This window comes from Rhipicephalus sanguineus, chromosome 3 (assembly GCF_013339695.2).
Source record: "Rhipicephalus sanguineus isolate Rsan-2018 chromosome 3, BIME_Rsan_1.4, whole genome shotgun sequence".
Classification (NCBI taxonomy): domain Eukaryota; kingdom Metazoa; phylum Arthropoda; class Arachnida; order Ixodida; family Ixodidae; genus Rhipicephalus; species Rhipicephalus sanguineus.
In genome coordinates this window covers 196,725,615-196,752,408 of record NC_051178.1, presented here as the reverse complement: position 1 = coordinate 196,752,408, position 26,794 = coordinate 196,725,615, and the positions used below count along the sequence as shown (strand labels likewise).

The 26,794-nt window shown below is 44.4% G+C and overlaps 1 protein-coding gene across 2 annotated transcripts in view; it reads left to right on the top strand.

Moving 5' to 3' along the window:
- Positions 1–21,281, top strand: part of LOC119388010 (ras GTPase-activating protein 1) — a 30,127-nt gene extending 8,846 nt beyond the window's left edge. The window contains exons 11-25 of one of the 2 annotated variants that reach the window (XM_037655615.2): positions 45–118; positions 1,434–1,521; positions 2,848–3,024; positions 4,629–4,696; positions 5,337–5,413; positions 5,562–5,734; positions 8,599–8,758; positions 10,072–10,214; positions 14,058–14,173; positions 14,784–14,870; positions 15,554–15,621; positions 17,679–17,767; positions 17,840–17,917; positions 18,449–18,571; positions 19,406–21,281. In XM_037655615.2, coding sequence (XP_037511543.1) covers positions 45–118; positions 1,434–1,521; positions 2,848–3,024; positions 4,629–4,696; positions 5,337–5,413; positions 5,562–5,734; positions 8,599–8,758; positions 10,072–10,214; positions 14,058–14,173; positions 14,784–14,870; positions 15,554–15,621; positions 17,679–17,767; positions 17,840–17,917; positions 18,449–18,571; positions 19,406–19,483 — 1,599 coding nt within the window. In that variant the 3' untranslated portion in view covers positions 19,484–21,281. Of the gene's footprint in view, positions 1–44; positions 119–1,433; positions 1,522–2,847; positions 3,025–4,628; positions 4,697–5,336; positions 5,414–5,561; positions 5,735–8,598; positions 8,759–10,071; positions 10,215–14,057; positions 14,174–14,783; positions 14,871–15,553; positions 15,622–17,678; positions 17,918–18,448; positions 18,572–19,405 lie in introns of both variants that reach the window. The other variant, XM_037655614.2, reaches the window with a different exon arrangement.
- Positions 21,282–26,794: the final 5,513 nt, after the last annotated feature.

The following is a 26,794-nucleotide window of genomic DNA, read 5'->3' as shown; positions in this document are numbered from 1 at the left end:
CAATCTGTATGATTGAAGTAATCTTTAGACTTTTTCCTTTTCAGCGGACAAAGCCAAAAGGTTTGATTGATCTCAGTTATTCCTACCTGTACATGGTTCATGACAGCCTTTTAGAAAGGTATGAATTTGCTTTTCCGAGTCCATGTTGTGTGCCAAATGCATGCATTTTCTTGAGTTTTTTTTTCTTTTTCTTTTTTCCCTCGGTAGTTTGATGTATCCTTGTAGGCATCCGATGCTGCTCTCTCTCTTCTCTAGTGATACACGTTCCTGAATAATTCAAATACACTTTTCTTTCGGAATGCAAAAGTGCAGGCATTGCTGTGTGGTAACATAAATACAGTAGACTCTTGATAATTCAAACTTTCGGTTAATTCAAACAAATCTTAAATTTTTGGTTGGCCCACTATGTTTTCAATGTATTTTAAAGCTGCTTAATTCAAACTGCCTCACTGTACAAATTCGGTTAATTCAAACTTTTTGCTTGTCCATGTCTGGAAATATCTGCTACCTTTGTTACTCCTAGCTGAACATTCACGTTTTTCTGTTACTAACAGGCGCAAATAAAGCTGATTGCCTGCCTACAAAATGGTCAAACTAGCCGAACCTTGTGCACCAATAATCGTTGCTGATCGAGGAAAAAAAAGACTGTACGGTCTGGCCTTGATTTGTCGCGTAAGGTCACTTTCTCTGCAGTATGCCATGCGAGAAAGCGTCCCAAGAATACGAAGGGGCTAGCAACTGTCCTGGGAGGCAACACATTTCATTCCTTAATTACACACCCGTGCGCGCCTTGTATAATTACGAGTACCACTATTATCGCTGATGTCTAAAAATTTTACTGGCAATCATGCAGAGCTGTCTATGATGTTGCTGCGGCACTGAGAAACAACAAACATCGCAGTGTTAGTTGGTGTGTTGCCCTGAGTCATATTTATGAGAACTTGTGATAATTCAAAACTTCTGATAATTCAAATAAAATCCTGAGGTCCCCTCAAGTTTGAATTAACGAGAGTCTACTGTATAACTTGATGTTATAGTAGTGCTGATAATGTGCTGTGCAGCACTCGATAATGATCCCTGGTACCATGAGAGTATGCACCCTCGCTAGTTAGTGTTGCAGTACATGGCATGTTAGCACTAAAGACAAAATCTGTGCATTGAGGCTCTTCTGTTTTTACTTTTCTGCTTTACACATTTGTGTAGCTTTTTGAAATGGCTATTTTCGAAAGAGAGCCATTACTATGTCAAAAGTTCTGGTATGCCTACTACAGTTGGTATAAACTTGGCTCAGGTTCTGCGATACATTCAGCCAAATGAATTATGAATTTAAATTGTCTGTTATATGATTTTATTTGCCAGGAACCATCAACCTATGCCATTGGCATATTAAAAAAGAAATTGTGTTGAACCTCAGTTTTCTCCTTTTTCCCCAGGCCCAACTGCTTTCAGATTGTGGAAAGGGCTCTTCCTTGTATCAGCACTGTGTATTATCTCTGTGCCAGTTCCTCCGATGTGGTTCGGGTAAGTTTACATTTTGAAAAATAGCAAAAATATAACAGTGTTCCTTTCCCAGTTATCCCTGTATGCATTGTCATAGCATAGTCTCATGGTTGCACTGGGGTCTACAAGGCATCCTAATTTTGTATCAAGGTTCACTGATCTTGGCAGCAGTTCACTGATCTTAGTGGCAGAAAGGAGAATTACCTGTGTGGCGGTAAGCTCCATGGCTAGGCATATCTGGCTACTGCCAGGTGTGGCCGGCAAGGACAAGCCTGTAGACTGGGGCTCAGTGGACATGTTGTCTCCCACACAGTATTGTAGTCAATTTCATATTCAGTTGTTGCACTATCTTCTTTATTCTTGTTTCGTCCTACTTTGGTAACATACATAAAGATGCAGTAGAAGCCCATCACACTAGGCTTATCAGAATGGAGTACTGAGAGCCTTCACTTTCTATTGATTTGTGCAACAACCTTATGTCATCCAACAGAATCTCTTCAGCACTCAATCAGAGATCTGTTAGACTATCAACAGGCTGAATTAATGTAGAAACCCCTTAATAAAAGCTTTGTGGAACTCATGCCACTTAATCACTCTTTCGTACTGTTTCATAAACGTGTTTATTGTGTCAAGGGTGCAGGTTGCAAGAATGCGTGAAAGTACATACACACCATAAAATAACGAAAAGGAATGCCTGTTCATTGCACAAGCATGCACATTCGTGCTGGTTGGTTCTTGAATGTCTTGGAAAACACAGCAAACAACTGGACACAAGAATAATGAACCAACAGCTGTGTCGCTGTTTGCCCTTTCTTCTTGTGTCCCATTGTTAGCGCTGTTTTCCCAGCCAGCCTGTCGATTTTTTTTCTTTTCTTTGTAATGTGTGTCTGTGTATTGTGGGGTCTCGAAAGAGCTGCTTTTGGAACAAACGCACACAGTACATGCCGTTGTGTAACAACGAGCGCCTTGACATCTATTAGCAACTTTTACAACCTCGGGAGCACAGCGCCGACTTTCTCTCAGTGGCAACTAAGCTAACTATGCTAACTTCGATGCTCGGATGCCATGAGGCGAAAACGACTTTACAGGGGCGATAACATCCCCACAGTATTTTAATCCATTCTTACAAGATTCACCATTCATGGGCCCAAGGAAGCATGCAGAGTATAGACGTTAGTTGTCAGTGGCAGCTGAGCTTAAAACTTTAGTTGGGGCTGGGGGCTGCCATTGTAGTTCCACTCCCATAGTGAAGGGTGGTATCTTGCCTCGTAGCTCGTTTTAACTTCCTTGAAGTAGCTCTAAAGGTACCAGGCTAGAGTTGGCAGCAGTGCGACATTGTTGTTTCAGGAGTGGATGAGTGCGGTGGGTCCCCTGTGCGTGCCGCAGCTGGCCAAGGGGTCGGTCGGTCGAGGCCCCTCGCCATCCGTCTCCCAAGTGCGTTCGCTCAGCCTCACCTTGCTCGAGGCTCACAGGTTGCCTGTGCGCCTTGCCCCACACCCCTTCTGCATTATTTCCCTCAACCAGGTGAGCTCTTCCTCCCACTCTGTCTTTTCTTCTATGTCTCTCGTGGTAAGAGGCCATTCCATGTATTGCAATGTGTAAAGTTATGAAAAATTCTTGGAACACGGGATGTCATTGGGGCCAACGTTTCGACAAGAAGTTGTCTTCTTAAAGGCCTTGAAGGAGACAAGACCACTTGTCAAAATGCCTTGAAGATAAGTCCACTCATTGAAATGTTGGCTCCAGCGATACCCCGTGTTCCAAGGACTTTTCATCACTTCAAGCTTCCATCCTTCCCTGAACTTCTACCATATGTAAAGTGAGTTAGGCTAGACTGACCATGTCAACTTGGCAAAATAATGTTGTGCGGCATAAGCGGAAAGGCCATGATTTCAAGCACAATCCTGTCATCTTTATTTTTTTGGTGACGCCACCGACTAGCACGTGTCATTATCGTGTTGTACTAACTTGAAGCATTTTGCCAATGTTCACGTGTAGCTTTGGTTGGATCTGGTGGTTATGGCAGTGTGCATAGATTAGCTGTCTAGCACTGAAAAATAATAGAATGTTTCTGATGGCTTTCTATATTATGTAAGAGGTAAGTGTGAAAGTGGATGGGACAGCTTATTACAAACTAATATGATCATTGCTTCTAATGCCTGTAGCTTGATGGCAATGCATCCAGGGTTCAGGGGTTTATTACTCTGTAGTACTATGTTGTGGACTGCCTACTGCACTTCGTGTTAATCTATGCATATTCATAGTGTTTCTAAGCTTTGTCTGTCTTAGCCAACTTTCAAACGTGTTGTTCGTCTTCCAATCCTTTGGGTGTCTCCAGTTTTTGAAAAAGCTTACATTAGCTAAATGATCTCAATATACTGACAGCATTGATTTATGCTTGTTGTTTTGTGTTAGTATGTCCATGGTAGTGCATCCTCTTTGCTGTTTTTTGCGTGGCAAAGGTGCGCTTGCTATTGTTTGCATCGTCTAAACTCTCGGCTGCTTTTTAAAAGTTCTGCATGACACCTTCAGCAAGGTTGAGTACGGTGCACAACCTGAAATTGCATGTGTGCGCCCCAGCTGTACACAATCCCTCCTCATTTCCTGCTTTCTTGATGCTTGGCTAGGAACTGTTCAGAATACAAACCACCTTTCTTTCTATCTTTTACTATAGCATGTCTTCGTGCAAATTAGTTTGTACCATTCTTTGTTTCTCAGAGATTCTTGGATCACTTTGGTCACATGACCTGAACTGTTATTTTATCCTTTTCTTGCACATTTCATCTGCTTTGTCACCCGTCCTCATCTGCTTTGCATGTCCCACTGCTGTCATTGGCACAGTGTGAGGCTTATTCATTTTTTTTTGCATCCTAGTCTGGTTCTTTTGTGGCATGCGTGGGTTTCATCACGTTTATGTGCACTTCATGTACTGCTTCATGTTAACACTGGCATTTCACCAGACTAAATCATCGATAGCCTTTCCTTCCTATTTTCTGAACACTGCATTTTACCTGCTGTCACTCCTCGATGAAGATCCGCCTGTGTTTCTTGTACAGTCTTATTGGCTTATGACGCTTTGTTACTGTTTTGGCTTTGACATTCTCTGGTGAATTCCTTGTCGGCAATAGGTGAAGGTGTGCCGCACTCAGGTCAAGTGCCCACCTGATCCAATCTGGGAAGAGGACTTTCTGCTCGAGTGAGCATTGTTTGCCTTACTTTTTCTCCCCCCCTTACTCTGCAGTTGAGTGTGGTTCTTGTGGAACTGCATAGGGTATTTGCAGCATCGTACACATGACAGTTTGATTTTTGTCATGGCTATGGGTATTAAAGGTGCCCTAATAGAAATATGGTAACGTAATTGCTGAAATTTTTATCTTTTGCTACATGGTAGTTATGTAAGACATAGAGTGTCTTGGTCTTGGAAATTTCTGCTTGCTCGTTTTCTGTTTGCAAACCTTTGATTCCACATAGCTGGCACACGTGCACAAGTTTTGGACTCGAGGGTGTGGCCATGGAAAGATGTCCATACCTGATATGCAAAAACATGGGCAAAGACAGTCAGCAAAAATTCACTTTGGGTTGTGAAGTTGACAACTGACCAACCTTAAGACAATGAATGAACACCGTCTCATGAACACTGTATTTTATGATTCTCTTCTACAGGCCTGAAATGGACCTTCGTGCTTAAGCGCATAATTTAATTCCTTACAATGTGTTGTTTGGCAATTCAGGGCAATAATACTTTTAAAAAACTAGCCTGAAACTTTGTCAACGATAGCTACAGTGTCATCGACCTGCGTTGACCACTTATTAAGCTTGTACTCTTGTTTCACTAGGGATCTTCCGTCAGACGTCACATCTTTCACCATTACTCTTTACACTAAAGGGAAAAGGTCAAAAGACATGGAAATGGGTAAGCGATCGGAGGCTGCTGTATTTTTGCATGTCTACATTGTCTTTACCAATGTTTTTTCGCTCTGTTTGTCGGAGCGGGAAAACACTGGCAGAGTGTTTTTCCACCCACTTGTATTAACAGATCCGATCTTGTGCTTCCTTTTCAGCGGAAGTTACAGTCGAGTTGGACAGCTTGGTTAATTGTGAAGAAACGGAAGAGTGGTTTTCTTTGGGTGGCCTGACACCTCCCATTCGTGAGGACTGGGGGTCCCTGCGTGTGCGAATCCGCTACGTGCATGAGGTCATCATGCCGCTGGCCGAGTACACAGCCTTCAAGGAGGTATGTCAGAGATGGAAAGCCAGTGTCCTTGTACATAGCTTTGTTTTCTTTCTCTTTTCTCTCTCTCTTTTTGAGTGACATGTTTCTGCAACCAGCAGCCACTGTGCCCTAATTGTGACTGAAAGATAGGTACAAAGGTATGCGAGTAATATGCAGACTGCTTATGGATTGGAGCACAAAAACTCATTGCTAAGTAATGCTCATACTTTTATTTCCACCATCTTCAGCTGATGTCATATAAGCGTAATTTCGACTCGAGCACTTACATCATGGCCAACGTTACCTTTAGTGGCCAGATTCGTAGTGACATGACACAGTTATGTCAAGCAATTGCACATACCAGTTGTTATAATAAAAGATTTGATGTCACGTTTTAATCCATGAGCACTGTACATAACTTAACTTTGTGTTCTAAATTCATGTAGTTGTTATTCTGTAGGAAGTGTCACAGATAAATGACAATGGCATTGCAGGGCATGTATAGTGAGACTTTTATGACTTCACTGCTTGGTGTACCACAGTGTTGTCTGCTGAGTATTGAGCAGAGTGTAAAAATGTACAATGGACTGAGCATTCAACCTGATTATGTTGCATCCATGGCAATGTTATACAGTAGAACCCCGCTGATACGTTTTTGAAGGGACCGTAGGAAATAAACGTAAGATACGGGAAATGTAAGAGCCGAAAAACAGGAAAAGCAACAAAATATTTAGTGGTAGAGAATTTTATTTCAATGCTTACGAGCAGCACGAAAATTGGCGCGCTCAGCCGCGATCTAGTCGATGGATAGAAATGCGGAGCTGGGGACGGCCTCATCCACAGAGATGTAATCAACGTATGTGATTTTTTTAACACCAACAGCTGTAGGCATGAAAGAACTAAGTACACGCAATCACGACCAGCGCGGCGAGTCCGACCGCGAACCGCGCGCATGACCATGCGAGCTCCAACCAGCTCGAACTCCTCCCGTCCTCCGACAAATAACGATGATGATGAGTCTACGCCAACGCGATGGCAGAAGCATAGAGTTTCTTACAATAATACCTAGAGGGGAATCTGGCGCTAGTGTCTACGCGGGCTCCTTGAGACGCGCTTCAACCACCATGGGAATGATGGGAAGTACAGGCTTCGGATTTGCTTCGGATGGATTAGGTTCTTGAGATTCGCAACGCTTGTTTGCCGAGTGTAAAACAAAGTGATATGAAGTTAATTCCATATATACCTTGCTTAATTCTTTTCTATGTAAAACTTGTTGCAAAAAGTTTGCGTGACGGTGAGATGGAACTGAAACCTGAACAAATTCAACCACCAGGGTATGCATTACTCTGCAACTGTGTTCCAGATTTGGCATCACTAAATAATGAATTATTTTTGTACAACACTTGAAAAGAAACACGCTTGTTTTTCCCTCGAAAGTACGCATTATCTATTTATGGAAATAACAGTACTGTATTGAGTGAGAAACACTTAACGTATCGTCTGCTGCGATGCCAGGTGCGTCTGTTCAAGTGGTCTGCCTCCAACGCATCTCTCGTTTTGTTGTGAAGTCGAGTCAGAGGAGCGCGACGGTGCGTCTACTTAGCTTCGCCGTCGTTTTGCTGCTGATTTGAACGAGTTTTGGTAAGACGCGCTTATCAAACAAACGTGAACTCGATGCAGTTTGCTGCACTGACATGGTACGCTACATCTGTGCGCAGCGGTGAGTGCACGACGCTTTGCTAAAACTGTCAAATACAACCTGTAAAGCTGCAGCGTCGCAGCAAACCAAGAGATCTAGCGGTCTTCAGCCTCTTTGAACAACAAAGGCGCTGCTTGAATGCTTTGAAACGCACCCCACTACCCACGCCTCGCGAAGAACGAAACTGAAACTGTAGAAAAAGATCCGTAGACAGTTCGCCAGCTAAGGCTATCCAATCCGAAGCCTGTACTTCCCATCATTCCCATGGTGGTTGAACGATCGCAGCGCCAGTTTCCTCTCTAGGGTATTGTATGAAACTCTATGGGCAGAAGTGAATGCCAATCTCGAAGGCCTTGCTTTCGCGAGCAATTACGTCATAGACGCCATGTTTGTGCAATACAAATCTCAAAGGCTATGCTTTTGTCAATAGTAAATGCCAATCTCGAAGGCCTTGCTTTCGCGAGCAATTACGTCATAGACACCATCTTTGCAATACGAATCTCGAAGGCCAGGCTTTTGTTTGCATCAATTGAAAGATCCTGTTGCTTGCACCTCTCATGCGGCTAATATTACGGTCAAACGAGGCCAAGCTGCGTGAAAATGCACCATGGCCGCTCTCTTCGGTAGTCACTCGGTCGGCTACGAGCGCACTTCGCAACGTATCATACGGAACGCTCCGACAGTTACGACGTAACAGCGGGGTTCCCAATACATTGTATCCTATGGGAGCTATGCCGGGACTGGCGGAAAACGACATAACAGCCGGGAAAACGCAGCAGTGAGGAACGTAACAACGGGGTTCTACTGTATGTTCATAATGAAAAGAAAATGCAAGTTGAACAGAGGCTAAAAAAGAACAGAGGACAAAGCACTTACTAGCAACTGCTGTCATTCTTGCTGTCATTCGTTGATTCATACTGTTTTTGGATAATAATGATGGCTTGTGATGACGTACATTAATGTCATGCATATATGAGAATGTTCTTTCCCAAATAAAAGTTTTCAGTTTGCCAGTAAGCGCTTTTTCTTGTGTTCTTTCTTTGTCTCTGTTCAAGTTGCTCTTTTTTTTCATCATGAACCTATACCAACATACCTAATTGGCAGTTATCCTAAATGTTATATGTGGCAAGCAGAAAGCCCCGATTCTCTCGATTGACTCTGTGCTTTGCCTTGTGTGGTGTGGCAGTTGGTGGTAGATGAGGAGCTCCACCTGGTGAGCGTTCTGGCAGACTTATGCCACAAGGATCGCACTCCCCTGGCCAGTGCCGTGCTCCGGGTGTTCCGCTACGAGAGAAAGGAGGCGCTCCTGCTCAGGGACATGAACAACCGGGAGATCGACCTCGAGGGTACTCCCCTGTTTCTTTTCCCCGCTTCTCTCTTATTGCAATAGCGATATCCAAGCGAAAATTTGCCATCATCATTGGGGTGGCGGTCTGTACAAGTCCAAGCCCGATAAGATCCCATCATGCCCGTCATGCGGCATGTTATGGAATTGAAGGAGAGCAGTCACCATGCATTCGTTTGTGGTTTTTGGGGGAGGGGTGTTGAAGCGAGTGCAGCAGAGGGGAGAGGTTGCATGTGGACACGCTGTTGCTTTGTGCAGTGCAAAGTTGTAAAAGGCGGCATGCGCAGCCTATCTTGCAAGTAATCTGTCGTGGTTCCAAAAATCGAGTGAACCGACTTGGATGGCCACTTCGCATTTGCTCTCTTCGCTGAAATCCTCGGATCTTCGCATACCTAATGTTGCCGCTTGCATTATTTCAAAGAAGCAATGCGATGCACATCACACCAGTGTTGTACTTGCTAGTGTTTGTGCCAATCGAGTGAGATGTGTTTGTGTTTGCCTGTGCGCACAGTTTATGTGAGCTGGCAATGATATGATAAAAAAAAAGGACCAGGAAGAAGTGAGGTGATAAACACTGGCTGCTTTTGATCTTCTCACTCTATTACTTTATGCTTTGTCTTCGAGTTGGCATGATTTTTTGTGCAAAGGAAAATGATAGCTGTAACCTTAAGGGACAAGAAGAGAGCAGAGTGGGTCAGGGAACATACAGGTGTGTTAGTACATCTAAGTCGAGATCAAGAAGAAGAAATGGACATGGGCAGGGCATGTAGCACGTAGGTAAGATAACCACTGGCCATTGCGAGTAACTGACTGTATTCCAAGAGAAGGCAAACGTGCGAGGGGGAGGCAGAAAGTTAGGTGGGCAGATGAGATTAAGAAGTTTGCGGGTATAACATGGCAGCAGCAGGCACAGAACTGAGTTGATTGGCGGAACATGGGAGAGGCCCTTGCCCTGCAGTCGGCGCAGTCGGGATGATGATGATGATGATGACTTTTCGTGAGTTCTTCACATTTGCCATAATGCGTGAACAGTACTTTCATTTCAGTTCCTTAAATACCACGATTACTTTTTTATGCGAGCAATATGAGCAATCTTGCTGCCATACTACATTTAACAATCATTCTGAAATTCAGTGGGTTTTTCAAGCAGTTCATGTGTTTAAAGAGCTAGCACACACAAATTTAAGTGCCTCTGCAAAAAGATTTGTGTGTCACTGTGGCAAAAGGGGTTTTTATCAGTGCTACATTGAGCCTATTTATCTGAATGTGCTTGGTTTGTGCCTTAGTAAAAAGCCACCACTTTTTATCATGCAGAGGAGACATCAACGTTGTTTCGCACAACATCATTGACGACGACGCTGATGGACCAATACATGCGCTCGACTGGCCACGAGTTTCTGAAGCACACCGTTTATGACTCCATTATTCGTGTAATGGATGGACGGCAATCTTGTGAGGTAAGCCTGCCCGTTTGCACGCTGAAAGAACAGCACAGTCTGGCATGGACAGTAATGTCAAGCATTTTTTTAGCAATGTCGCATCTAGTATCAAAATACCTTTGTTCTAAGTGTGTATTTGTTATGCAGTAAGAAGCATTTTACTAAGATTTTACCGTATTTACTCGAATGTAACGCGAGTTTTTTTTCAAAATCTCTCTGAAGTGATTTGGGGGTCCGCGTTATAATCGAAGCACCTCAAATCGTGCCTTGACGGTGCCGCCCCACTGGTTCCTTAAAATGGCTACGACAAACCTAGCGATCTTTCAATCTTGTGCTGGCAACATATGCACGCTGGCAACATCGAATCCAATCCAATCCAATCCTATTGTTCGCGACGTGTTTTGCGGTCGGTTCGTTTCCTTTGTGCTTCCGCGATTCGGCTCGAGCAAATGGCAGCGCGACGAGTTCAGTACGATGCCCGCTTTAAGAGAAGTGCAATAGGCCTAGTGCGCTGCAGCTTTGAACCGAACAGGCAGCGCCACCGGACGGCCGCGGCGGAAAACTTGGGACTGTTGTTTGTTGCTCCTGTGCCCGCAGTCACGGTAGAAACGCATGGCTCCTCGCCGAAAGGACGTAAAAACGTCGCAGAATTCCGGTAATTTTCCGTACTTCTGCGTGCATGGCTGGCACAACAGCTGTAGGAACACCGTTCGGAAGCAACTAGCTTTAAAATTCTGCGGGTTACCTCAGAAGTCGGACGAAAATGAAAGACAACTCTAGCGCAGCTGTGTGGGGCTGCGTAAGCAACGCCTCGAATTCCGTCCATAAGTGTCCCCACTCTCGTGCGTTTTTTATCGCCTTTTATTATTTATTTTAAATGTATACACAAGCTTACAAGGTCACAAAGAAATAGGAAGATAGCAGGCTGACAACGGCCACCTAGAGGGGCAATGTGCCTGTCTGCGTCTTCTGCTCTCACGTGTGATTTCTTGCCAGCCAGAGCGGCGAACAGAAGTAGCCGGTGCGGAATCAGACACAAATTTGCCGCGTCCTCTTCGTTGGGAACGAAAACAGTTCGGTACGGCTCAGCACACGTAGAGCACTGAAAAATCAAATGCTCACCTCCACTCATACGTCGTAGTCCACGGTTTTCGACTGCACTTTGCATTTCCCAATAATGTCGGAAGATTCCATCGCGCACATCAATTCTTCTTTCAGACCACACACTGACCACTCGCGTGCAACTTCGTACCAAGCGACCAAGAACTCGTTTTGAAACACACGTTATTGCAATTTCAATCCTACGGAAACCGCAGAACAACACACGATGGTCGCTTCTTGTCCTCACGTTCACGCGCGGGCTGGCGGCCATGGCTGGCGATGCGCTTTCCTAGCAGACGACAACCAATGACGAACTGATGGGCGCTTGCAGTCTCACTGTCTGTAAAATGTGTGTGCGTGCGTTGTGAGCGTGTTTGTGTGTGTGTGTGGGAGGGGGGTTGGGGGTGGTCTACTGTTCCCCGCGTGGTGTCCAAGGGATGGAAAAGAACTTGTTTCCGGCGCAAGCAGCTCTGTTTCGTCGGCTTTTCCTTTTTTTTCTTTTTTTTTCTTTTTTGTTGGTAGGGCTCGCAGTTCGGTTTTCAGCGAACAGAAGGACTGAGAGGGGTCTCTCTTTCTCGAATGGCTTGAGGCCAAAAGGGGACGAAGTTTTGTTGAATGCTTACGATAACAAGATTCGCTGCATGCTGGTTTTTCGGCTGTAGTTTGAGAGGTTTTTCAGACAGGAAGAAAAACATAAATAAACATAAGTTAGCACAGCGTATTTACACACGCAGACAGAAAAAAAGAAGAACTACGGTGGCAGTTCTTGGAGAACAGCGGCCGCCGCAACCGTAGCCGCCACCTTGAAACATGCAGGCGGGCCCGTAGGCGACAATCCTAACAGTGCGCCGCTAGCCCGATAAAGGGCGAGAGCAGTAGCGCCACCATACCAGCTCACGAGGTCTATACTGATGGCTGAGGAAATCGGGAACTCAGCCGCGGCTCGACGGCTAGATGTGGCGGAATCTACTATCCGTGGGTGGAGGCAGCGTGGAGCGCTCTTCAAGAGTGAGCCCGGCCGAAAAGGCTTCCGTGGACCTCGTTGTTGCCGTCACACAGAAATCGAAAAAAAAGTGGCGGAGTTTGTGATTGAGCAGCGAAATCGCCTATTGGGGGTCAACGTTGAGCTGATTCAGTGGAAAGCCCGAGACGTATCTCGAGAGATGGGGATCCCGCGGGAGAACTTTAAGGTTTCATGTGGATGGGCACAAAAGTTCATGCGAAGAAATGGATTTTCCCTCCGGCGAACAACGTCGATAAGGCAGAAGCTACCAGCAGATTGCGAAGCGAAGCTAGTGGAGTTTCAGCGCTATGTGCTCGACCTGCGCCGCTCGTCGCAAATGCCGTTGGGGCACATTGGCAACGCGGACCAGACTCCCGTTTTCTTGGACATGCCTATGTCAAGGACTGTCAGCGAAACAGGTGCCCCCCGAGTTCGCATAAGGACAACAGGCAACGAGAAGACGCTGCTAACCATGATGCTAGCCTGCTTGGCGGATGGGCGCAAGTTGCCGCCATACATTATTTTCCGGCACAAAACCATCCCGAAGGAGCTGTTCCCCAGGGATGTGATTGTCCGCTGCCAAAAAAAAGGTTGGATGGACACTCCGTTTATGCTTGACTGGGTCAAGACTGTGTGGTGCCGACGGCCAGGTGCGCTCCTCCACCCCGCCTCCATCCTAGTTCTCGACTCATTTCGCGGTCACCTGACGCCCGAAGTGAAGAAGCTGATGCGGGAAACTCAGACGCAGCTCGCTGTTATTCCCGGAGGTATGACGTCCGTGCTGCAGCCATTAGACGTCTGCCTGAACAAACCATTTAAGGATGGAATGCGGCAGCTGTACGGAGAATGGATGCGAGAAGATTGGGCTTTGACACCTACGGGTAGGATAAAGCGACCTAGCGCCGCGAAGATTGCCGAGTGGGTGTCCGCCGCTTGGTACGGCCTGCCGCACGACATGATAGTTCGCACGTTTAAAAAGTGCTGTATATCGAACTATATGGATGGCACGGAGGATGACCTCATCTGGGAGGAAGAAAGTGACAAAGAGGGCTCGACCACCGGCAATGATGGCGATGAAAGCGACGAATGAACAAAACTCACTTTATATTTAGAAACTGGGATGTCTTTGCCACTACCATGTGCAGCAAATAAAGGTACATTTTTCCCCCCCGCTTTACTCGCGTTACATTCGTGTTCTTTTTTTTTTTTTTCGGCACTGGAAAGTCACCCCTCGCGTTACAATCGTGGTAGTGTTACATTCGAGTAAATACGGTATTATTTATTCGTGTATATCCCAAACAACCAACATGGGTGTAAATTGCAGTAAGACGCATCCACAGGGACCAATACATATGTAACAATATTGTTGTGTCGCGCGACCCAACGCCGCGCTCCTGCCCTACACAACAAATATGTAGTTTTCGTGAAACAAGATATTGGTGTCTTGGCTAAGCTGGCATTAATGACTGAACAAACCAGTTACTCAAGTATTTGAAATAAAAGCTTTTATTAATAGGAAGTAAGAGATTTCTTTAATTAGCTGTTATTTTATTCTGTTGTACTAATTGCTCATTTTGCTCTGCTCAAGCTACAGTGTAAGACAATATCGATTTGATTGAATAAACTCAAGCTTGTCATTGACTCAGGGAGTACATTTATGTGCAGCTGATCATATGTAGGTAAATAAATGTTGATGCTCGGCGGACTGTGTCATGCATACCATGATATAGCTTTTGTCTGTGTTTCCTTACTTCCAGTTGAATCCTAGCAAACTGGACAGTCCCTCAGAAGCCTGTGCCAATGCTGAGCATTTGCTGTCAGTGCTGGATTCGATTGTTGAGTCAATTTTTTCATCGGTGGAATATTGCTGCCGGTGAGCACCTGTGACATTCAGTCGCATAATTTTCAGTTATGATGTGGTAGACTGTATGTAAGACCCTAGTTCGTGTTTGTGGGTAAAGGCTGCCGGGGATGCAGGGAGGAGAAACATGCCACACGTGACTTCTCTCCCATGTTTGTAACGTTTCAAAGATGAAAAGGAAGATTAATGAAATAGGATGTCTGTATAGCTTTGTTCCGAATTGATCATTTTACTTCATTGCACTCTTCAACTGAATCACCTCACAGTTAGGCTTTCGGCACAGCTCGCATTGATTGGATGAAATGACACTCACTCTAAGTTTGTATTAATTATTTTGAGATAATTGTAAATCAGCATAGGTTCTAAATCAGCCCAGTCATTGGGGCAGTTTTGGAATTGGATACTTGCTTTGGCTATGACTTATGTAATTAGGGGCCTACAGGTCTAGCTTTGGAATTGAACATTGTGTAAAAAAACACACATGGCATACGGGAGGCAACAAACCATCACAAGCAGATTTAGAATTCCATTGTGTTTAACAGTGATACCATATGTTCAGTGGGCCGTACCTGGAATTCTCCCAGCTGCCTTTTATAAGCATTGTCTTTTGTCTTTATTCCAGCACACTGAGGTACATCTGCCATTGCCTTCAGAAGAAGGTGGCCTCCAAGTGGCCACATGACCCTATGGTCAAGACCAGAGTAGTCAGGTAAGATTTGCCCACCGTAGATTTCATCAGATAGGCTTCCTGCCACTGTATGTCCTCCTAGCACTTATTAACTACTAGAATTTACTTGTTGGAGGTTTGCTTTTACTGTTAGAAATTTCAATATACATAGCACAGATCAAACAGTGACGGCTACTGAGTTCAAAGTTCACTGTTAGAAAGTGTCAAATATTTATTTGTTTCGGGCATTGCTTAAAAAAGGAAGGAGAACGATGAAAGAAAGAAGCTTCTCAGTTGTCCAAATAGTCAGTTGTGATTGGATTATGTGTTCACACAAAATGGTTTATGTATATAAGGTACCTTTTTTTTTTCAGGGGCTTCGTACAATGGTCATGTTCACACTTTGCATTGTTTAGAAGGAACAAAATATTTTACAGTTTATTCCAGATTTGGAGATTTTTGAAAATGTGTTCATATTGTATCCGATTTGGAGATAGCACTATTCAAACATCCATCTTTTCTGAACAAATTATGTGGGAGTCGTATACATAGGCCTACATGAGTTACCTACCTACTGTACAAGGGTTCCCTTGAAAGACTAGAGTTGCAGTTGAGGTCTGTGATAAAAACTCATGGAGTCTCTATTTTTCTAACACCCATATCACTATAATTGAGGAAAGGCTCACCAAAGTTTTAAAGCAGTAAACACATTTCTTGCATTGCAGTGGGTTTATTTTCCTGCGGCTTCTGTGCCCTGCAATACTGAACCCGAGACAGTTCAACCTCATAAGCGGTGAGTACTTTTTTTTAGATTTAATATGCGTGTAAAATGAAGCAAAAAGTACATATGACAGACATGTGCAGTCTCTAATTGCTGCTAATGAAGCTTTATTAATTAATTAATTAACCTACCAAATCACTTGAGTCCAAGCACTAATGAACAAACAGAAAATGTAATATTGAGTAGCAAAAGGAACAGCGCAAGCACTGATAAGTGATAATTCACAAAAAACATGAGCCTAGCTAGGAGGTAGTGCAATTTGGCTATGCTAATATGGGTTTGGGGACAAGAAAAGAAAAAAAAAAGAAAAATAAAGACATGAAAAATCGCAAAAAGAAAACACAGCAACAGTAAAAAATGATGAATTAAGACCAACCTACCAAGAAATGTGTTCTTGTAAAGGGAGACTAGGAGAAAGACCAAATCAGTTTTAACTAGTAAACTATTCTTTCAGTCAAGTTTTTTGTTGATTTTGTGGTAATAGGCTTACAATTAGATGGGCAAATGATGTATGCTTTCTTTTTTAATGTTACACCCTAAAACGCAGTGCCAGTGTGTCAGCATGATGTCTCTGATTTCACCTTTATCTTGTATTTGGGATATTGCGGGACATTTGAGTTTGTGAGAGTTGTTACATTTAGTTTTTGGCTATTTCAGGCCATATATTTACCAACCTTACCCGTGGTTAACCTTTACAAAGAAAATACTAACAAGGTCTTATCACTGGCCACCAAAAACATACAAGTCACGACAAGTGGGTGTGGTAACTTCAAGAAGGTGTCGCCATCAGTCTTTAATTTCTTTTCTTGTTTCTGGCTTGGCGAAAAAATAAGTGTGTTTACTAATTGACTGATACAACTCCTTAGTATTCATTGATAAGGTTAATGCATGGCACGGAAGCATTCTAGAGGGATGAAAAAATTGAGAATTTTATTTACCTGAAGCTTATTAATTTAACAGTTCTTACGCAGTGTGGACTTTGCGCTGCGTACTAAACGTGCTGTAAAATTCCAAGCAAGCGCCCCTTCCAATTTCAATGCTAATTTCAAATTTTTGTGCCATTCTGGGAAAGCTGCCCCCCTCCCCCTTGCGCTTCACACACTGATCATGCAGCACGTCCAGGCCTGACCTCAAAGTGCCTGTGCCTGAACTTTGTTGTCAAAACTTTTTATTGTTTTTCTTTCCCGCATAGTGATCACACTTGGAACAGGGCACACTACACCCATGACGATTTTCATGTTCCCGTGAGCAAAAGCGTGGCCTTAAAGATCTATATTTGCAATTAGATGATGGTGTCTGGGACACACTAGTTAGCAAAAGTAAGGCCTCCGAGAAATGTGCCTTTTGCCAGAGCTTTTGCGTTGGCGTGGGCTCATCATCGGAGGTGCTTCTATGCCATGCTTTCCGCCGTCTGATTGCATTGCCTTTGTCTTTCTCGTGTTTTTGAATCATTGTATTGCGCTGTGCCATGAACGAGAGCCGGAAGACTTCTGAGGAAGTCCATGTGTACTCTGTTTTTTTTTTTGTTTTTTTTTTCTCTCGTGCGAACGCTTTGCCGCTGCCATCTTGAATTTTGGAGCCGTTCCAGGAAAGTGCCCCCTCTCCACCATGCCAGTAATTTCGTGTTGTTAAAAGGGGGCGCTTGCTTGGTAATTTACAGTATGTTGCAATTCTTGGTGCATCTGCAGTGAAATAGGAGAACTTGCGTTTGGCCTAGTTGGTGCTTACTGTTTGACCGCCCGTGTCATCGTACCTCCCTCTGTTCTCGTCTTTTTTGTGCGGTCAAAATGTCAAAGCAGTGAAACAGGTTCTCACAGTCTGCATGCTCTGTTTTTTCAGTTAACATTGTGTGTCAAAGAAAAGAATGAGATGCTGCAAGGCTGCACATCCTAGTCTCATTCCACGTGGATGAGATAATCTTGTGGTTCTTATAGCAGTAACATGGACATACCTGCTAGTTCAGTGACTTCAAAAGCCTGGAAATGCTGCAGGAGTTGTGGGAAGGGCAAGGGCAGAGTGACTTCCCACTCACGGTTATTACTGACCCTGCGAATTTTGTTGTTTTGTAGACACACCGTCGGAGACCTCATCACGTAGTCTCATACTGGTGGCAAAATGTCTCCAGAACCTGGCCAACCTTGTTGAGTTTGGGGCCAAGGTGAGGCTGCCATGCTCTGCAGCACCTAGACAGGGTTTCTCTTATCGTTTGCTCATGATCTTATTTGAACAGGAGCCCTGGATGGAGGTTGTGAACCCTTTCATTCTCAAGAACAAAAATCGGATGATACGCTTCCTGGATGAGATTGCTGTAAGTAGCCTAGATAGCTGCTTTGGACAGCGTATCCACAATTCTCGCATGAAGAGATGTGACGACTGTGAAAAGCTCTTATAATGGCCTTCAAAAGCATGCTGTATATTGAGATGTCTCTGATTAGGTAGATGTGTGCTGCAAAATTGGCTAACAGACACACAGATGTGGAGAAAACTGCTGGAAGAGACTTCCAACAGTGCTCCAACAGTGTCAAGGCAGGCTTCCCGCAGTAAGGTTATGAGTTCTGAAGAAACTGCACAGCACTTCATTTGTTCCTTGTCGATCATCATTAGAAAATGTTGAGCTCTTCTAATACCACAGTTGTTGGTCACTTTTTAAGCACTTCTTGAGAAGATTAATCAAACATTCCTGGAGGAATCCTCTTGCTTTGAAAATATCATCTCTATTTGCACTCTTGAACTGTTTAATGGAAAATGCCCTAAATGTAAGTCTTTCTAGGATGCGTGGCATGTTGAGAGGGTCATGTGGCAGGTTCCATCTTTGTAAGCTTACGCAACATGCTTCCAGAATGTTCCCGAAAAACCTGAGCCCGATGACACATTTGTTGGCGACCCTGCCCGTGACTTGGCAACACTGCATCACATATGTGTCATGCACAAAGATGACTTGCTTGCACAGAGCAACGAAAAGGTACCGTCTTAGCTTCTGACCAGAACGACTGTAAAATAAGTGATGTCACTCGGATTTTTCAGTCGGCATGCATGCCACGTTGTAAACTGTGTGCAAGTGTTTTGAATTTTAGTAGTTCTGAGTTCCTGCACTTCATTAAAGCCTGTATGAGGTTCATGTTCAAATGGTGAACGTAAGTTCTGCTGCACAGTTTTTACCGGAAATACAAACAAAGTGCTATGAAAATTCTCTGCATGCCCCTTGGACGGCATGTGGCATGCACTCGTACTTCTCCAATTGTGCTAAGAGACGTATCAGGGGACTTGCTAAATATTGTAAGCGAGTGCTTACCAGATGCTTTTTAGAACATATGCACTCTATGAGCCATTTAGTTATGTTAGTAAGTGTTATAGGCACTTCACAGGAGACACATTGAGAAATTTTCATTATTGAAATTTGTTATTTTGTTTAATTTTGTCTTCTTTATTGCTTCCACCTTAAATCTTTCGAGCAATTCGAGCTCCTTTTTTTTTCCTAATCCACCTTTTTCATGTTCCTGTAGTGCTGTTTTCCACTGGAAACGTTTTGGTAGGGTGGTGGAGTTTTGCATGGTGATCCTGGATCGCTAGAACAAAGGTCTCTGAGATCGAGCAGCATGCGGGGACCATACCATAACGTTTCACGACTTTTGCGCTTGGGGAAGGGTGCATGCACTGTGGCACCGTGAAAAAGGCAGATTGGTTTGATGCTCATGACTTCTAAGGCTCGCATTCTTTCATCTGCTACTTTACAAGGAAAGAGCAGTAGTTGGCAAAAACTTTAAATTTGGCTTTTGTTCCGTTTTCTTTCATACAGCCCATACTGAAGAAAGTAATCACAGTCACCGACATGCTGTCCAAGCATCGGCAGCACTATATGGACAATGCAAGGTAGCCATGGTCCAGTAACATCTGTGAGACCTGAAATACTGCCAAGAAACTTTCAGAATATTGAGGCACAATTCACGATCCTGGTGATCTGTGGCCCTAGCCTACCAAACCTGCAGAAAAACAGCGTGGCTCATCCGGGACCTTCTCTTGGCTTTAGCGAGTGACCCATTTTTGTTAGCGCTTCACATTTCCTGCGCCTCTCGTCCCATTTGCCTCTTCGTAAAGTTTTTTTTTAAATTCTTTGATGCAGTCACTTGAACCACTAGTCTCCGAAATAAGCCATGTTGGGAGAACCTTGCTTCAGTATTTTAAGTATGTAGCACACAATTAGTCTTTGCAAGGCAGTTCATGAGATTGTGAAATAATGCAGAGTTTATAAGTGTGCTTCTGGAATCGTATGCATCTTGGTGTAGCTTCCACAACTTGGTAACTTGGGAATTTTTCTCAAGTAAAAAAAAAATGATGATGGCCAAAAGCAAAGGTGAATTCCACTGGTTGATCCAGAGCACGTGTTATGGTCTTTGTCAAAAATTTCGCTTCACACTGGTTGATTCAAAAACGAATTTTCATTCTCTAGTGGGGCTGCATTTGATTAATGCACCCTGCTGAGGGTAATTTTTTCTTGCCGTATCTTGTTTATGGCCGTATAGAACATGCCACACTTCCTGAAGGTGTTGCCTCTCAACTTTTGCAGTTATGCGACACATGGCTATATGTTTTTAATCTGTCAGGTTTTTATTTGTGGAGCGTGAGGCTCGAGTGTGTGCGCAAGGGTTCAAAGAAGCAGCTTTAGAACGGCCAGTGGAATTTGCTGCAATTTGTAGAGGTAGAAAAATTACCAAAGTGCCAATGTACCTGAGCCTGACCTTTGCCCTATTGTTGGTTTCAGCTTTCCCTAGTTCCCTCTATGGGGCATTTTTGTGATTAGGCTTTGTTATTCCTTCCCTTTAGCAATCCACTACTATGTAATGATCGCTGTGATAAGCCTTGTGCTAGCCAGATTGTCGCTTCATTAGCGAGTGTTTCGTGCTAGAAGTATTAAACCCGCTTTTCCCAGGAAAAAAAAAGAGGCTGCCACATTATTGAGTAACGCAGTGGACTTCTACAACTAACGTTGGCTTTTTTTCTGTGTTCAGCTTCTGTAAAAAAAAATGAAGTTGGTGTTTCCACTTTGCATTTCGTGTACTAAGAGGGCCAGCTTTTTGTGGGCCCTGTACTTTGCTCAAGATGGGGCCCAGTGCAAGCTTTTTTCTAGCTTGTGTGCAGAAAAAAAATATATATTTAGCAGGGCTCAGAGAGTTCTAGCTTTTGTACATGCTAGCCAAACACTCATACAAAAATATATTGTGTGTGCGCTCCACATTTCTATCGCACTAGACACGCAAGACTGCATTCCTTTGCTTCTCGAAAGGCACTTCAGTGCTGCTACTTGCTTCTGCACTCTTTCATCCCAATTGTTAAAGTGTTTCTTCAAACTTAGTGCTTAACTTGTAACCCGTTCTTTTTCCCAATTGTGCTCAAGTACTAGCTTTAATTTTTTGGCCCGAGTCTTTCCAAGTTGAAATGTGGCTTGGTGCTCCACGAAGCCTCGTATGTAGCAGTATTTAGCAGAAAATTCCTGTGCCTAACATTTACTTGTCTGTGTTGTCGTTAGCGTATGGATGTGCTGCTTTCCCATACTTGCCTCTACTGTGACGCTGTTGCATACCAAAATGCAGATGCATAGACATTGTGTTGCGGAGTACCATGCTAAAGACTTGATGGTGCTTGTAATGCTTGTAAATAAACTGCACTCATATGCACATATTGAAGTGATATGACCTGTTGCCCCTCGCTTATCATTTTTAATGCAATTATTGTGTGCCTCCATCAGCATCTTAATGCTTAACCCCTTAAGTGCGTTGACATCCTGATCGAAAAAGCTAATTATACGCTAACGGACTCATGAGTCTACTCACTCAGACTCACTCAGACTCAGATCGAGCCGTGAGTATGAGTCTGAGCAAGTCCGAGTGAACAATATTTAGGTGAGTGTGAGTCCGAATGAGTCCGATTGAGAAAAATTTGAGTGAGTCCGAGTGAGTCCGGCTGAGGAAAACTTTTGCGAGTCTGAGTCTGAGTGAGCCCCAAGGGCAAAATATATTCCATCAAAGATTCTGAGGGAGCGCCACACATTTTGCCGACCTGTGCCTGAGTGTAACGAATTTTCCATGCTCATCATTCATTATTTTGAGTAGTAGATCTGCTCAGATAAATAAAGATTCGGATAAATAAAGGCAAGCGGCGATTGCGAGAGGAACGCATACGAGCCCAGTGAGCCAGAGCAGTCGATCCAGTGTGCTGCGATGATGATGATGATGATGAAAGCTGCTAGCTCTCCTAAACGCCGCTCTGTGGCAGACCTGAGTTTTCCCCCCCTTTTTTTTGCTTGCGAATCGTGACACTAGGTGTCACTGTTGTGTGTACCTGATTTTGTTTGTTTTTTTAAGGCTTGTGCGTGTTCTGTTGTCATTGCAGCGTGTGTGAATAGAAGCGACGCGAGCCTTAACGCGAGTGTCAACGTCAGCAGTGTCTATTGCACGTTTTTCACAGTGATTGCTCGCTTCGAAAATGAGTTCAGCGAGAAAGCACAAGGTTTTGTCTTTCAAGGACAAGCTGTTGATCGTCAATGCAAAGAAGGATGCCGCTGCGCGATTCAACATTCCTGCCAGCACCCTGACGACTATCTTGAGTGCAAAAGACCGCATCCACAGTGCAGTAGTCGGGCACAAGCTCAAAGAAAAAAAGGATGAAGTTGTCAATGTTTGCCGATATGGACAAAGCCATGCTAACGTGGTTTTTGGACACACGTGCTCGAAACATGCCCGTAAGCGGCGCCATCCTACAATTAAAAGCAAAGGATTTTGCTTGCATCCTGGGTCACGATGACTTTAAGTGCTTCTGACGACCTGAGCTTGTCATGAGCAAACGTCACTCTGGTGTTGCTTTATTTTAGCCGGGAGTCGAAAGGTCATGGGAGGGTCTGTTTCCTGCAGACGCCTATGCTGATGGTCTAGGTTAGACCAGCAAGTTGTGAACTCTTGCATAAGGGATCTTAAGAAAGAGTTCACGTCACTTCGCGAATATGGAATTTTTACGAGATTGGTGCTGTTATCCACAGCAGCTTTTGCTGTAGAATCAGCTAGCATGTTGCCTGCCAAGCCATGTTGTCCAGCTACCCACTGGAAGATGACAAAGTGACCATTCTGTTGCACGAGATCGAATACCTGTATGATTTCGAATACCTGTCGATGTATTGATCTTGCCCCTCCACCCTCCAAAAGCTTTCAGCACCTAACGTGGTTTTGCACCGCCTCCGTGATCGGCCCACCTTTGACTAAGCTACGATGTCATGTGATGATGTCATCATGTGATGTTATGTCATAATGGCGTCACAGAATTTGGGCGATCTGTGAAGTCATGATGACATCATACGGTGACATCATCATGTGATGGTGATTTTTTGCACCACTCATGTTGCACCCGATGCCACCGGTCAGTTTTCGCGTTTGATGAGGCATCTAAGGCTTTTGCCTTAAATATACGAAACTTTTTCTCCAAAGCTCGCATTTAGTGGTTGTGTGTTCAACCAGGAAAAGAGTAGGAAGAGCCAGCGAGATACGACATTTGCATGCACTTTAAAATTTTTTACATGGACAATGGACCTTTCTCTCCAGTCACGTGACTTCCTAGGCAAAAATGCTTGAGGCCCATGTACATGTATGTGTAAGTGCATGTTAAAGAACACCAGGTGGTTGAAATTTCATAGCTCCGTTCGTGCTCAAATATTACAGAGTTCCCACATTATAGTCATGACCTTTCGATGTAGTTACTTGCCTGGTTTATAAAGATAACTTGGAATTGGTCTTCGTTGGTGCCTCGCAGACACCCGCCACCAATTCCAGGATGCCAATCTCTGTGCCACAATTCAAATGCACAGAAAGGCAAAAATATGTCAAAATTCGCATCGGACCTGCATGTTACGGTTCAAATTGTTCAGTATAGCACTTCATATAATTGTAATGCTTACCACAGGTTCAGCAGTTTAGCACGCACTAGTGGGTCCCACTTGAATTCCGCATGATGCCTTCACATTCCTATGGACGTTTGTAGAGTTACTGTATATGGCTCCTTTTGTAAGGACCCTAGATAGAACTGTTTAACTAGGGGCCTTGCTTTTTTTTGATGGCTAGTGTGTCGCAAACTTCGCCATCAGGGGAAAGCGCGACGTTGTATGTTGGGAAAGAGGTAGAGCTGTGCGAATAGCAAAATTTTGGGTGCGAAGCGAATTCGAATATTGAAGTGTGAGTGCAAATTGAATCGAATATTTTTCAAATATTTCTCGAATATTTCTAGAATATTTTTCGAATACTTCAAAGCGAAATTGCAGAGAAAAAAGTTGGAGAAGATTCCTAAGCATATTCTTCTCAGATAGCAACATCAAAGCGTGTCTTTTCGCTAGGTTGATGAAGCACTGGCGGGGTGGTATTTCGTAGTTGTCATATCAAGAATGAGGCAATGTAGAGGCTGAATTCTATTGATGTACATGATTTGGTGCAACCAAAGTGTTGTCGACAACACTTTACACGTGATAGGCAAAGATGCCATTTCCTCAGCCTCTCCTTCTCTTTCAACTTCAGTGGAAGCCCAACTGATGTCGCGGACAAGGGTGTGCTCCCTTCAAGTCCGGAGTTCCAAATCTTCCTCATAGACGTCGATATCTAAGAACATCTGAAATTTTGGATGCTAAAAAGCTTCGGCTTCCGATTTTTCGGACTTCCTGCCTAAATTTCAGGTCCAAAACGGCATTAATTGAGCCCCCACCTCTGCCATATCTTTCATCTCCATGTTGGAACCAGCGTTTTCTTGAGTTAATACATTTGCCACCATAGCGGAGCTTGAAAGGCAGCTTTGCCGCAATACCGGGGTGTGATGAGGTGAAGCATATTGAAACTCTAGGGAACACTTCCAATCTGACGACGTGTCTTCGCAAAGTTCGACTGTAACGAAACTTGAAAGGCAGCTTTGCCGCAATACCGAGGTGTGATGAGGTGAAGCATATTAAAAATCTGAAGGGGTCACTTTTAGTCGGACGTTTACTGTACTTGTTTTTGGGAAGTTCGAATAGTAAAATTCCAGTGCGAATCGAATCGAATAGCAAACACTATTCGAAAAATATTCGAAATTTCGAATATTCGCGCACCCCTAGTAAGAGGTCCATCAATAATTTTAAGTGGCTAGCTGATCAGCTTTATTTCTATGTAGCTACTGTAATTGTATCTTTTTATATTTTTATTCCTAAGGCATACAGTACTACAGTAATATATTCATCATTGTGAGGCATGATTTGATGGTTGAATGCCACAGTAGCCAATCAATATCTAGGCGAGAGCTCGACAAAGAACAAAAAGTTCCCAACGTTCGTTTGTTTACAGAATGGTAGAACAAATACTTGAGACTTAGAGAGCATGCATGTTGGTTCCAACTTAATGTTTACAGCTGTTAATCTTTGTCTTCAGGCTTCATCTAGTCATCAAAAGGTCAATGTAATACAATAGCTGCCAAGTTTAGTGATCGGTCAGTACATATATGGCAACATTTGCCACCCAATACTTTAAAGGACCCCTGTCAGTGAAATTTTTGTTTGCGACTTTACTGTAATTTGTAGCTTTGTGTCTGGTAATCCCGAAATTGAATCATAAATGTTCTAACGTATTGCACAATTAATGCTAGCGTCGTTAATTGCGACGAATTTTGCATCACTTTGAAACACCCACCTAAAACCGCAAGAAACTAGCCCCCCACAGCGAGGGAGCGCCTAAGATCACATGCTGCACTCAAGCTTTGGTGTCGAGGGAAGTGCAGTTTTTACATCAAGGACCCCGCGGGGCACTGTACAGTCGAATCCCGCTATAACGAATACCGCTACAACGAAATTTCCGCCACAACGAATAATTTTCGATTCCCCGTCAGCCGCCCATAGAAAACAACGTGAAAAATGTCTCGTCACAACGAATACCTGTTTTGGGTACTTCCGCCTGAACGAAGTTTTCGCGAGTGCCACCACATAAGGAAATGGAGCTTGCCTAGGATTGCCGTGAAATTCCGCTAGAAACTCTACCATTTCTCGTTGCCAGAGCCATGCGGCCGCATTGCAAGACCCTTGTTTTCATCGGAGACATGCTTTCTGACCACACGCACATCCTGGTAAATTATTCACCATGAAGATGCTCGGCGACAGATCGTCCATCCGCCATGATGCTGCCGGCGAGTTTGATGCGTGTGCGGGCCGCGGAAGAACCGACTCAAAGCAATGCTGCGGTCAAAACCGCAGTAGACACGATCACCGATAGAAACGACGCAGTTCTGAAGGCACGCGCACGGCCAGCACGCAGATTGAAAACGGAACCACCGTTTGCCGCAATCGCTGCGCTGAAAACCGCGGTCGCTATCGTCGCGATCATCGATAGCGAATACGCTCAAGTACGCAGCTAACACACCGGAAGAACGATTAAAGGCAAGAAAGTCGTAAAACGGCACAAAGCGTTTCGGCTATCCTTTCGCTCGCTTATGACTGTGGTAATGCGGAGCTCCGGCACTTTGTTTTCAAGGGGTCATGAAGCACCCCTTGGGCTGATTGAAAAAACACATCCTGCGGAAAGCTGACACGGCTATGAACTGCTCTGCCAAATATTACAGTCGTGCGCGCCGCGTAATGGCCACAAGCGGAGCGCGAAGTTGCCGTTTCCCCAGGCACCCTCTTTTCAAACAGAGGCCGGTTCTCACTCTCGTCGGTGGGCGGGGCGTCTGTCCGCTGTACGTCGCAAAGACATAGCCAGGACATAGCATGCTTACTGGCCGATAGCCGACGTAAATCGAGAGCGGCGTTCGGATCAGATGCGCTTCTTGCCGCGGGGTGCCGCCACTTGCCGGCGCCGCACTCCTCAGTACACGGTAGCCGCACTCGCGCAAGCGAATCACAGCGGGAGAGCGATCGCGTTTCATGACGCGCGCTGGCGTAACTTCTTTCCCCCATGCCATCCCTCCCTGTCTAGCTTCCAGTGCGCTCGTCGGCACGAGAAAAGAGAGAAAGCGCTGGGAGCGTGCGCCAAACCCCCGTAACTCCGCTGATTCTTGACGGATTCGAGAAATTTTTGCGGCAATCGATTCGGGAGGCAGTACACTCCGATACTGAGGCCATTAGATCATTACTTGGAAAAGTGGTTCATGACCCCTTTCAGTTAGCCTCTAGCGCACTTCAGCACGCGCCTTCGCG